The sequence below is a fragment of the Lissotriton vulgaris genome, chromosome 11, assembly GCF_964263255.1.
Source record: "Lissotriton vulgaris chromosome 11, aLisVul1.2, whole genome shotgun sequence".
NCBI classification, from domain to species: Eukaryota; Metazoa; Chordata; class Amphibia; order Caudata; family Salamandridae; genus Lissotriton; species Lissotriton vulgaris.
The window spans coordinates 421,081,934-421,095,792 of NC_141699.1; the positions used below are offsets into that span (position 1 = coordinate 421,081,934).

General features: G+C 40.7%; 1 protein-coding gene across 1 annotated transcript in view; it reads right to left on the bottom strand.

Annotated features, from left to right (window-relative positions):
- The window catches only part of ANTXR1 (ANTXR cell adhesion molecule 1), a 487,726-nt gene that overhangs the window by 316,220 nt on the left and 157,647 nt on the right, over window positions 1-13,859 (bottom strand). The window contains exons 4-6 of the mRNA XM_086943491.1: window positions 4,692-4,773; window positions 3,016-3,049; window positions 1,314-1,393 (exon numbers count right to left, since the gene is read on the bottom strand). Coding sequence (XP_086799617.1) covers window positions 1,314-1,393; window positions 3,016-3,049; window positions 4,692-4,773 — 196 coding nt within the window. The remainder of the gene's footprint in view (window positions 1-1,313; window positions 1,394-3,015; window positions 3,050-4,691; window positions 4,774-13,859) is intronic.

Genomic DNA, 13,859 nt, shown 5'->3' on the forward strand with positions numbered 1-13,859 from the left:
CCTTTCGAGGTTGGGGGCGTTTCCCTCGACTCCCTGTCTTGGAAAGAGATTTTCTCCAGCACTTGAGTGGAATAAATCTCTATTTCCAGGGAGGGAAATGGGTGAGAGGAGTTTGTGAATGCCCATAAATTCAAGTATTTGTGACCATTCACAAATTCTCAACATGAAAAAATCATGAAAAAAATCCACTTCCCACCGCTTGCATGCAATGCACTTGTGCATAATACCACACAATAAAAGGGTAATATTGCTTGGCAGTAAAACTATTTACGACTCCAGGGTCACCCTAGTGAATTCCCTACAGCAGTATATCAAGCCATTTACAATCGTAAATCTGATTTACGAGCCTCAATGGATTTGTAAATTGGGCTCTATAGTGGCCAATTGACTACACACCCAGATGCATTTATAAATCTTCAACGCTAATAGCTTGATTGACAAAGAGCCCGGGTCGCAAGGTGTTTGTGAAATAAAACACAGAACAAAATCAGATACTTCTCCAGTTCCACCACACTGCAGACCTGACCCAAAAAATCTCTTGTAATTATACTTAATGACACATACGCACTAATTCTATATGACCCACAACACCGCCATGTTGGTTTTTTTTTTTAGTTTACTGGTCCAACATAGATGGCTCATTGTTAGAATGTGAAAGTAAAAATAAATAATAAAGTGCGCTTGTGAGGAGAAATTAGTCCAGTAGCTCTTTGTTGGTTCAGCCAGACTTTATGTGTGTCTGCGCTATTTTCGAATGTAATATATAAGAAATGCAATGAGTCATACCAACCCTGATGGACAGCCCTAGGACCCAATGGCTGAAGCCAGCTGAACCATATGAGGCCGAAAGGGAATTTGTGTGTGTGTGTGTGTGTGTTTTTCTAAGGACTTTTGTGAATCCCAACACAGCAAATTATATGGGAAATCGTTGATTACTCTTTTGTGTGAACAAAACCGCTTGGCTTTGAAAGTTATGATTTTTTTTTTTTAGTAGTACATTGATTTCACTGCAAAATGTAATAATATGGGACTAATAAAACCCATTCCAAGAGAAAAGTTTCCATGCATAAATTGACAAAAGTATGTAAATTTTTCTCCAAAAAGAAATTTGCCCTTTTCTTCTACTATCCAATTTTTTGTGAAAAGCGGGAAAAAATGCATGTTTTATCTTGGGAATTCTCTTGGAATTTTTTTTAATAAAAAATCCTTCCACACCTAGTTCCACAGCAATCCAAGGAGCGCCTTCCTGTCTTATGTAACACCATCAAGATCTATCATATTATGTGCAACTTAGGGGGCTGTCCTCACCGTACCTCGCGCTCAGCATAGTAGTACAAGTCCTCATGTAGCTCTCCGTCAGTGAGGGCAATGATGACACTGGCCGTCCTGTAACCTGTTTAGGCAAGAGAATGACACTTTGAAGCGGCAACACTCCACATGATCAGGAGAACAGAGTAGTCAAAGCAGGGCACTGTGTCCGGGATACAGGGTATTAGTGGGTCTGGAATGGGTAACCGGGAAGGTCTACAGCATGCATAAGATGACCATGTTACAGCAGAGTATATATATAAAAATCTCCTTTCCCTACAGGCCCTATACCTATATTTATCTTATATCACACCTTTTTCGGTACGGGTAAAACAGCCTTCCTCTAGCATTAAAAGAGTCTGCTGGAAGTTTTTAATTTGTAAAAACATAAGTGCAGGAGCCCAAAGCTTTTCTCAAGAGCCAGCCATTGGCGCTGTTGAGGCCAGGGTTGCCGAATACCAAGGTTGTCTATTCTGATTTTACCTCATGCCTCTTTCTTCGACCACCCAACACTTCCTGGTGCTATGTTTCACTTGCGCAGGTTCTTTTTTATTCCTGCTTTTTACTTTAGTCACTTTCTTCTTTTCTTTCTAGTCCTCCTTTCTCCCTTTTCTGCCTTTCTCTCTCTCGGTCTGATGATAAAACATAAATCTTGGTCACCAAAAATGAGTGTTGCTGCCCATCCTCCCCACCTGCATTCAGAGGTACAAATTTGCCATTGCTCCTGCCTCTTCCCATGCTGGTGGAACAATAGCAGCCCTTCCTACTCACACTGTGCCATCATCTGTAACGTAATATTGGCACACTTCACATGGTCTGCTGGTGAGGAGCTGATATCAAGCAGTGTGCACACAATTATCTGGAAACCATTGCAGAAATATGGGTTTCAGCACATTTTTGGGAGGTTCTGCGGAGGCGATGCCCATTCAAGGGTGTGTATCTACCCTGGGACAACTGCAGCGGGCTCAAACGCTTATTTTTCGGTATGGAAGGGGGAAGTGTTGAGTTAAAGTGCCTCAAGATCAGGGCTCGAGTCGGGGTACCACGCGGGTGGACGGCGTCCCCCCACTTATTTTACCGGGGGGACGCATCCCCCCCTGCCAAACAGCTGGACTTCATTCTTTGGCTTCTCTGGGACGAGGAGCTCTGCACCTTTCGTGACATCACTTCCTGTCGTGACGTCACTTCTGGTGACAGCGTCCCCCCACTTCTTTTTTTACGACTTGTGCCCTGCTCAAGATGTACTTACCACAAAGCCCCCCCTCCTACACCCTACTCCTCATCACAACCTGACCATTCCTCACATTGTGGAACATTTTCAGAAATTAGAATGTCTGCAGTAGGTAGAATAAGGGCATGCAAGTTGTATGTTATTTAAACTGTCAAAGCACTACAAGCAGTCATTTTGTGAATAAAGTACATAATGTGAATACAGGGCACATTTTCCCAATGACATTGGGTTTAAGGTTTAGACCCTCTAAGTAGAAAGAGCTTTTTTATTCAGTCAACTGAACCTTAACTCAACCTATGGCTTTCACAACGAAATAGCAATTCCCAGGCTTATGTGGTTGGTGGAGTTTACAGGTTCACTCAAGCTGGCACTTACGAAAATGTTTCTATTCATCGCTTTAAATATTTTTATTAATGCAATGGAAAATATGAACAATTAAAAAAAGAAACACCTTCTATGAAATGGTTGCTCCTTACCTTGGCTGTTTTCATAATAGATCTGCTCGCTTGCCTGGAAGTGAAAAGGACTCATTATCAAAATTTCAAAACGTAATTTTGCATTTACTTTAGTCTTTAAGTCATGCCTCTCCTTCTCAAGTTTAGCTACCCACCAACCCCAGACCACAATTTCCATAGGAGTTGCCTTACAAAGCTTGATTGCAAAATATGTTTTTTTTGTCAGTCTGCAACTCTCTGGGAAATCTACTTTCCTCATGTTTTCACTTGTAAACTATATACTGTCCCCAGGCATTAGATCGCGAGTCCTCCAGCGTGAGATACCTTTGCTATTTGGCGTTCCTGCCCTCCTTCTATACCTGTGTCTATCGTCGCATGTCTCCCATTCTTAGTAATGTTGTTTCATATAAATATGGGGGTCTATTAGGATGGCGGTCGGATGGCTGCCGCCGGGCCGGTGGTGGCAACCGCCGGACTGGCGGCGGACATCCGCCCGCGTAAGCAACTCGGAAAACCACCGGTCCCATTAGCATGGAGGTGACAGCTCCAGCGCTGAAATTTTCCGCCCGCCGCTTTCCCGCTGGTTGCAGTCCGCACTCCTGCCTAGTGGGCAGAACTGGACCGCTACACTGGTGCCGGTGCAGGGCCAGGCTCCGCCGACATAATTATGATGCTGGCGGTAGCCAGCCTTTCCGCGGCGGTGGTCTGCCATGGAAAGGCATGTGAAGAATGTCTCCAGGGGCCCAATGCGGGTCCTCAATGTTTTGGGGGGTGGGTGGGTGCACTGGGGGTACCCATGGTACCCCCTTACATGTCCCTGTACCAGGTGGCAGGCACTGTGCAGTACCTGCCACGCAGTGTAGAGTTATGCATGACATGCTCCTTTTCACATCGCAGCTGTGCCACTGGCAGCAGCAGCAAATGCCGCAATGTTAATGCCTGCGATCGTACCACCGCGGTCGGGTTTCAACTGCGGAGCATACTAATCGGACTGGCGTTATGCCGTGGTCCTTGCGGGCGGTCTTTTCCTGCTACCATGGCGTTCGGGCTGATTTTCTGACCGCCATCCTAATCGACCCCATGGTATCTTAATTATCATTAACAAAAATATTGTCTCACTGGATGTAGACTTTCTAGGATTAACTTCAGTGGAGTACAGTGGATTATTTAGGACAAGCTATTTATGTCATAGAACATTCTGGTACCATACCATGTCTATTGACTCTTGCCCGGGACAGAAACAGGTATCGTGAATAATGCTAGGGATCTGTGTGATTTGTGTGTACTGTTTTTTGTAACTGAACCAAGGGCTGAAGATGCCATAAGGTGAAAGAGAATGGCTCTAGGGAGCCACCTGGTGATGAAACAGAATTACTGCAAAAGGCCTGGAAATAATGTCTTCTAAGTGCACTGGTAGTGTTCTGACATTCAAAATGCTATTTTACCTAGAAGACTGATAATCTTTTTAGCATTCCTGGCTACACCAGTTTCCGACAGTTTTTTTAACCACTTCTGCTGACACTGTCCATACATGTTTTGAAAAATAAGCAAAGAACATTCAGAATTCTGACAGTGTAGTGACAACTTGTAAGATAAAGTGTTAGAGTAACAATGGATGCAACAGTTGGTCTGCAAAGGGTTGAAACAAACAATTGTCCCTGGATGGAAAGGGGCACATCAGCAAGAGACATACTTACCCGTTGGAAGCCTTCATGCATATACGTGTCACCTCCTGGCAACACTTTCTGCAACTCTTCAAGACCTTCACGGATCTGCTCCCTAGAGGTGAGAAAGAGCAGCGTGAGTCAGTAAATATCTGTGAAACAGCCAGATCAGCTTTTAGCTACTGCTGGTGCATCTATTTCGTACTTGTACCCATCACTATAACAGGGAAAGTAAAAACAACTAAAGTTATAGTTAACCTTGAATAACTTAAGCTCTATCAACAATCCTGGTGTAAGGAAGGGCAACTACACTGGAGCCCGAAACCTTTAATGGACTGGACTATCCTTAGGAATAGTCCAGATTACATACGCTTGAGCTTTGGTTCTGAGAACAACTAATTTAACATATCAGAGACTCTGTCTCTTCTGAACAGTTTGCTGGGATTGGCCAGGTTACTCTGTGAAAGAGGTCTGCGCTTGTAGAACAGATCTCTCTAAGCTAGCGCTCTTGGGTGTGTAGACTGCATTGAGATACATATGTCCAACTAGATAACCCAAGAGAATTAATGCAGGTGCCCAGGCTGTCTAAAAGATCTTACTTCTCGAGTTGAGACCCTCACGGGTGAGTAGTCGCGCTTTAACAAACTCCTGATTGATTGATTGATCAATTTGCAACTTCTCTAGGATGAGCAGAAAGAAGCAATTTACCCTTAAGTGACCTTTTATAAGCCTGTGCCTGAGTCACAGGATTTGCTCTGCAGTCAATCGACATGCAACTATGTTTATATTGTCAATAAAGAAACGTATGGGTGCAGCACTCTGGCACATGATGGGGTACTCAAAGTAAATAGCATTAGTCAAAGATGCATTAATTTTAGTGTCAGGGCCGTGACTTCTAATTCTACCCTCCCACCGGTTCTCAGCTAAGCCTCCAAACAGATATGCTTTTCATAAATATGCTTAAAACAAGAATTTTTTGAATGACTTTTTCAATCTGGCACAAAGTTGCACTTATTTGTCATGACCAAATAGTGTTTGGCACATTCCTACCTTTGATCAATTTAGTGCAGTTTTTCACTATTCATGTTGTTGTTAAGGGAGATTTGGGAGGCACTCAACCACAGGTCTGCCCCCGGGCTGATTGGGAGGGTGTCGACATTCTTAATACCAACTTCAGTAGTAAAATGCGGAGCACTTGGACACTTCTTAACAGCATTTAGTATTACTAGTTTGAATGTGGTAATCTGACTTTCCTTTACAACGCATGATATACGGATGATTTTGACTCAAGTAACCGAAGAGCGAGTAAGGCTTGGGCACTATCTTTCTACTGAGATACTCTCAATCTTTATCTTTCTAAAAGGAGGGTGTATCTCCTTTTTTTCAAAAGTTGAGATTTACGTTGTCTCAGGCATGACTATTGCATAGTTCCACTTCTTCACAAGCTTTCTCTTTATTGTTGTGGCTGGAACGCTTCTTGAGTTACTGAATTTTGCAATTTTTTGATCATTGTTTCAGAATGATGCCCCTGATGAAGGGCACGTCCCGAAATGCATTGGGAATTTACAAAAAGTGTTTCACAAATGCAATCATATAGATTAATTTACTGAGAAGATATCTGTTATCAACTGAAAAAAAACATGAGAGTGATGTAACACTATGCTCTCAACAAAAGAAAGCCACCTACAATTCAAAATGTTTTACAAGGAAATTGCAAACATCACTGATAACCTAGCAGAAACCATTATTTTTTCACTGGAAGAAACTAAACCCATATACTCATTGATTCAAGAGGCAGATCTAACCACAACCAATACAGGTTCCACACAAAGCCTGATTAAGCAGCTACCATAGACAACCAAAATATAAATAAATCAACCTTTACATACCAGCACTTTGATCAGATACCAAAGAGCACAACCCATACCAAGAGGCTTAAGTATCTCTTTGAAATCAACTCCATGTAAAAACAATTCAAAGTTCACTGAGCGTTGGTACGCTATTTTCAACAAATAATCCCTCAATGTAATTCTGTTGATCATGGAGGAATTATCTAAAGTTCTTGAAAATTTGGATAAAATAATCCAACTCAAAATGTATTTAAACAACAATATGTTTAAAGATGAATTAGACACAGTATTAAATGACATTAACAAACAGCTAAACATATACACTAAGGAGATCAACGAAAGCAAAATAAGAAAATATAAAATGGACACTATAGATTACAAACTGGGAGAGGTGTATAATTGGTCAGAGATCTATGCCTGAGGAAGACAACAGAAACCATTCTCAACAAGATTTACAGATGGAGAGAGCTCCACGTCCAATGAATCTGTAGACAAAATGGGACTTATAGGAGAACATACTAACCAAGATACACATGTTTCCAACATCGTCTCAACAGAAGCATATACCAGCTCCGCATCAGGTGTGCATTTTTTAGACAGAGGCCAGAACATCGGCATCGAACCAGGAGGGGACGCGGCTACAGGAACAAAAGACCAACCAATAGCCAAATCGACGAGGAGTCAAAAAACGTAGTGATTATCATCTCCAGTACTGCACTTACTAAATTCAAGATTAAAATGCTTCAAAAAGGGCATTCTTTCGTCCAGACATACCATTCAAATGAATTTGAAATAGAGATTAGCTTTTACAAATTCATGAGGAATTTACGTCTAAGACACTCCTTTGCGAATGTGGTTGAAGCTCGACCACAAGAGAAGAAGGATCCCTCAAGGGTCTTAAGAAGAAAAGCACTTTTGTTGCACCTATCAGCCACATAATTTTAGATTCCTATGAAACTATAGTGCTTAAAGAACTAAAAAAGATGTTTTAGAAACCTTACCCTACTTGCAACCCTAAGGGAACTAACCTTATCAAAAAAGAGAGACAGGCGATTAACCAAGTGACAAACAATCCCAAAATCACATGCTGCAAAGTAGATAAATGGGGAACATTGGTTATTTTGAATACCGATTTCTATAAGCAGAGTGTCAACGATCATGTACAAGATGAGGCAACTTATATGAAATTGACACAGAATCCTACTGAAGAATTTCTTAAAATATTGAAGACGATTTTGGATAAAGCATGTACCATGGGCACCATCACTGAAAATGATAAGAAGTATCTTATACAGGATCATCCCAAAAATTTGCACCTTTACATGTTGCCTAAAGTGCACAAAAAGTTTACTTAAGCCACCATTTCGGCCAATTGTATCAACCAGGGATTCCATTCACGAACCAACAGGCAGATACCTTGATCGACATCTACAACCTATTGTGCAAAAAATGTCCGCGTATCTAAGAGACACCACTGACTTTCTCAATAAAATCAGTAACATTGAATTCGAGGAAGAGAGCATGTTAACTCTATGTACTATTGATGTATGCTCTTTGTATACTTCTATCCCCCACAATCAGGGAATAGATGCTGTTGAATCATTTCTATTAAATCACAAAATTGATGAGGATTTGAAAGTATTCCTGCTGGAATGACTAATTTCTCACTTTTTCATAGCCACTTCAGCTGTAAAGATGAATACTACCTGCAACTGTCAGGTACATCAATGGTCAAGTTTGCAGCACCCTGTTGTGCAAACCTCTTGATGCACAGGTTTGAAATCGACAACATCTTATTTAACCCAAATTGGTCCCAGAATCTGCTAGGGTGCCGGAGGTACATCGATGATATATTTCTCATATGTAAGGAACAAACATCGGAACTTGTGAAGGCCATTGACCAATTGACCACAATAGATGAACATATCAAATTTACAAACACCATGAGTACTGACACCACCACATTTCTAGATGTAGGCATCATGAGACAGGGCAGTAAACTAGAAACTGATGTCTTCAAAAAAACTACTGACATAAACAATTTACTTCATTTTAACAGCTGCCATCAAATCGCCCTAAAAAATCATTTGCCTTACTCACAGATGTGGAGGGTTAAGAGGATCTCATCTAAGGATGATTACTATGAAACTAACACCAGAAAGATGATAGACAAATTCAGAGAGAGGAAATATCCCATAAACGTCATTGAGAAAGCAGTTCAAAGAGCGGAAACAATAGGAAGAGATCAACTTTTAACAACACAAAAACAGAAAAAAACAACAAAAGGATCGTTTTTTGTGTCAAAATACACCACCCAGAGTTACCAAATCAAGAATATCTTGTTAAAACATTGAACTATGATTCAAAATGAGACAGACTTTATGGAAATCTTTGAAAATCCTCCACTCTTTTCTCACCAACGTAAAAGAAACTTAAAAGAATGTTTGACCAAACTCCCTACACCCAACATCATGATTTACAAAGGCACTACCCCGTGTTTTAATTACCGGCACTGAAACAGCATAATCAAAGGTAACACCATGACACATCCAACCAAAGGGACACCCATAAAGTTGTATACTACAGCTACCTGTGATTCAAAAAATTTAGTATATTTACTCAAATGTCCATGTGGACTCATTTACGTGGGCAAAACTGAAGGTACAATTAAGATTCGGCTTACCAAACACAAAAGCAACATCCAAAATCGACAAGAAAAATCACTGGTTGCGATGCATTTCAGCATAAACAAACATAATGTTCACCAATTAAGATTTTTAGTGTTGGAAGTGGTGCAATTGTAGAAGGAAGAGACAACAAGAAGTGGTTGTTGCAATGAGAACTGTTTTGGATGAACAAAATAGATGCATTTACCCTAAATGATTGAACGAACGGTCAGATTTTAGTTGTTGCTTATGAACCGATTAGCACGATTTCAACCAGGCTCTGCATCTCGGAAGAAGATCGCCAACAACACTACTATGCTAAGAACTACAGTTTCATTTACAACGAAGTACATGTGGTATGGGGGTAATGATTTACAGAAACATGTTATGCAGCAACTTATTTGTGCACTTTAACCTTTCACTGGACCTCTGTTACTTTTTTGCCAACCTGGTTTTCTATGTACAAATGCGTTTTTCACTTACACATGTTGTAACAGTATATGTCAACACTCCCAACTTTCTTAAGAACACAGTCACTGACACCTTCCGAATATTTTCTTGCATACCAGGTACCAATTCATTTACATTCACATATTTGTGACCAGTTTAACTTTTCTATTTAATGTTAACACTCCAAAATGTCCACGACCATCACACTCATATTATTTGAGAACACACAGTTCTATTACCATATGGCACATTGCACTATGCAACATTATTTGTTTACATTTGTTACAGGACCTTAAGTTCATTCTCACACCTCACCCTTTTAGGGTAGTACGTACCAGTCTGTTTTCTTCTCGACACATCGGCATTAGTCTACTTACTTCTACGTTTTTCCACACTCCAAGATGGCAATCGCCATATGAATTCATCACTTACACACCTTCCCTTTCTCTTTTGAGGCACTATTTTACACACACGCAACTTGCAAGCGATGGCACAGGTCTACCTGGCCCATCCTTTAAGGTAGGACTCCCCCCCAGGGGTGCCAAATCTATTACATTATTGCATATTGAGAATGTTTGTCTTTTAAAACAACACGCATATAGCATCAGTTTCACTTCTTTACAAAGGTATACTTTACACTTGATAGCAGTGGTGTTACCTGGAGGTTTTATTATTGAGTACATATCCGGGCACTTGATTGTTTTTCTTATGGTATGTTTTTCTCACTGTCTGTTTAAAGTCTTTTGTACTACATTATAAAGCTACACAAGAGGGCAATACTCCATCATGTCACTTGACTAATATCCGAACACGAATTCGGGAAATCAACACCTAGATGTTTGACACATGACACAACATGATTCGTCATTCTTACACACAGGCTTATGAAATTGTACCAACTTCAGTAGTACAATGAGGAGCACTTGGACACTTCTTAACAGCATCTAGTATTACTAGCTTGAATGTGGTAATCTGACTTTCCTCTACTACGCATGATCTACAAATGATTTTGACTATACTAACTGATCAGCGATTAAGGCATGGGCACTATTTTTCTGCTGACATGCTCTCAATCTTTATCTTTCCGAATGGGGGGTGTATCCCTTTTTTCCAAAATTTGAGATTTACGTTATCACTGCCATGACTATTGCATGTTTCCACTTCTTCACAAGCTTTCTATTTATTGTTGTGGCTGAAATGCCTCTTGAGTTACTGAATTTTGCAATTTTTCGATCATTGTTTTAGAAAGATACCCCTGATGAAGGGCACTGTCCTGAAATGTATTGGGAATTTACACAAAGTGATTCACAAATGAAATCATATAGAAGATTTCTGTTACCAACGGAAAAAAAACATGATTGTGAAGTAACACTATGTTCTCAATGAAATAAACCCAAGGATACAATTGTCTACAAACCATTCAAATTGTATTACTTTGATAAAATCAAATAAGGGTCTTTACCCTACAGAGTGGACAGTGGGGACGTTGTTTATGGTTAAACAACACAATTTTTTACTTTCAAGACATACGCCCTAGATCAGAGGGTGATAATCACCTGCACCCTACCTAAGAATAAACCAGGTTAATCAGAGAAAGTTTGAGCAACCAAAGAGTGCCACAATTTTTCTTTTATTGCAGTCCAAGTACTGCCATTTTGATTTGGGCTACATTCCTAGCCCAATATAGCCCAGGTTATATAAGAGGTTAAATTGGGCTCACTGCCTCCATTTTAGGTTCAGGTGAGCTAGTGGCTGTTGGCTGTTGACAGGGAGAGATTTAGGCATTTTTCTCCGCCTGCCTGCCCCTATAGCTAGTAGTTTCCGGGGGTCATGTTAGTTGGGTCTTTTTCATTCAGTCTCCATTGTTGAGACAGGTGTGCATTGTTTTGTGATGTGTTGGTTGCCACTTGGAACAGGTGCTTTGCAGGGGACGGGAAACTTTTGCAGGACTTGTCAGATGTTTGGTTGGCATTGTCAGTTGGTGAACCATGTGCAAAGGGAAGGTAGGCAAGTAGTTCAAGGTTCATTTTAGGATGTTTGGTTGCTCAGGGGTTCATACATGCAGTCATAGGCTGTCGAGGAAATATAAAGCTGTAATTGTTAAAATGCACTACAGTTAAATGAGATAGCTGCAAGGTGGGCAGGTAGGGGACCATAGGGGTGGGGGTGGGGACATTGGGTAGTTTGATTTATAGATAGGTTTTATTTTTGTAATGCTGTTTGCCAGATAGAACTTGGGATGTGCACCTGTTTCAATAAACCGTCCTTTTCCACCCAACAAAGTGGTCAGTTATATGTGCTGCATCCCTCTTTCCCAATGGTAAATAACTAGGACCCCCTGATTGTGGATCAATTTCTTTGGTCAGGGCAAGCAATATAATGACAAGTAACAACCCCAGGCAAACCAAAATTCCAAAGTGCAATGAAAACCAGCAAATTAAAAATGACACTTTACTAAAAAACGATTTTTATAAAAAATCATCAGAGTATTTAATAATTTTCTTAACACAAATTACAAAAAAAATGCATATATTTTCTAAAAAACTATATACATAATTAAAACAGACATGAACATAAAATTGAAAAAAATGGTAAGGGTGAAGTAGTGACGGTTTCTTCAACGCGTTTCGACACCAAGTGTCTTCGTCAGGAAAGTACCAGCATATAATTAATCTGAAAAATTGAATTTACCGCACTGCACCGTCAGGTTCTGATTTGTCTCAGTGATATTTGTGGTAATAGGGCGAGCGTGTCAATCCCTATGAAAACGCTAAAAATATTAGTACGGAGATTCCGCTGTTAACGGGGCTGGTCGGACATTCAATTGTGCAGCACTCTGGCTGTCGTTTTAAAAGAAGGGCATGAATCTCTAATAGGCCAAATAGACCTTTGGAACTTTTATATATTGCCGAAATAACAAGGAACTGCGCTGTTTCAAACCGGCACTGACCAGAGAAGAGGAATCACCAGGAGGCCCTCATTGTGTGGCGGTTAGCATGTGGTGAGGGAATACATGGGCAATGGTGTGTGGATGCTGGAGTGCGAGATGTGAGCATGATTCAGGCTTGAGATAGCTGTCCCATTCTACTATTTCTATTTGTAAGCAATATAATCTTTCCCAGTATTTTTTAATACATTAGCTTTCAACCAAAAGCTTTTACTATATTTGTCAGTTCACAAAAACACCCTTACTATAACAAACACCTTGTGCAGTCTAATGTAAGTGTTGCCTCTGGAGACGGTATGCCCTGTATGGATTTTTACTAGTTTCTGGACAGGCTTGTGTATACACAATTGCTTTTGAGCTGGGAGCCAAAATATCCCTCCATTTCGAAATGTCATAGTCAGTGCAGGACACCCTGGATAACCTGGGCACAACATGCCTGCCACAAAATGAGAATTGCAAAAAACACAGTTGATGGACAGAATGCAGAACAATGTCATACATTCACCCCAGTACAAGGATCTGGGCCTAAATCCATCGTTTTTTTGCACTCCACACCACCCTGGGTTAGACACTGGCTATATGCAAATCAGCTCTGACCCAGTGCCTCATGGGAACAGTCCAGTCCGAACTACCAAGCCATGTCTTTCCCAGACCGGAATCAAGCATCCAAGGACCGGTTTCTGGCTATCAGCCGTCATTCAGCCTGGATAGCTTGCCACAAAATGAGAGCACAAACCTTCTCTTTTAACCCATTGCGTGCTGCCATCAGCCGTTGGCCGACAGCAGCACTACCTCACTATTGCTGCCGTTGGCCAACGGCCGACGCGGCCCCGCCCACCTTTTAGAACGCCCGCACTGCGCCGAAATAACGGCAGCAGTTAAGGCATTAAAAGATACTGAGTATTAGTTCTATTGACTGCTTTTTCCTGTCAAATTGAGGAATTAAAAAAAGGGATTTTCAACACAGTGATTTTGGTACCTTCCTTTTTAAATTGAATTTGAATTATTTAAAAAACTCATAAAAAATGTAATGTTTAACGAACTATCTGACTGCACTGAATTTTTAGAAAGAGATATTTTGTTTTCATTACTTGTATTAGGATCCTCAATTGAAGTTATTCAATGATGATACCTGAAGTGGAGAATTAGGATTACACATAAATAACATTTCTTATCTAATCTGCTTCATCTTGGCTCCAGGTAGAAGAACATGTTTTCTAAAGTAGAGGACATCACAATCTCAGGTTTCTACCTCAGTTCTTGCAGTAGCTTGGGCACATGAACTCTG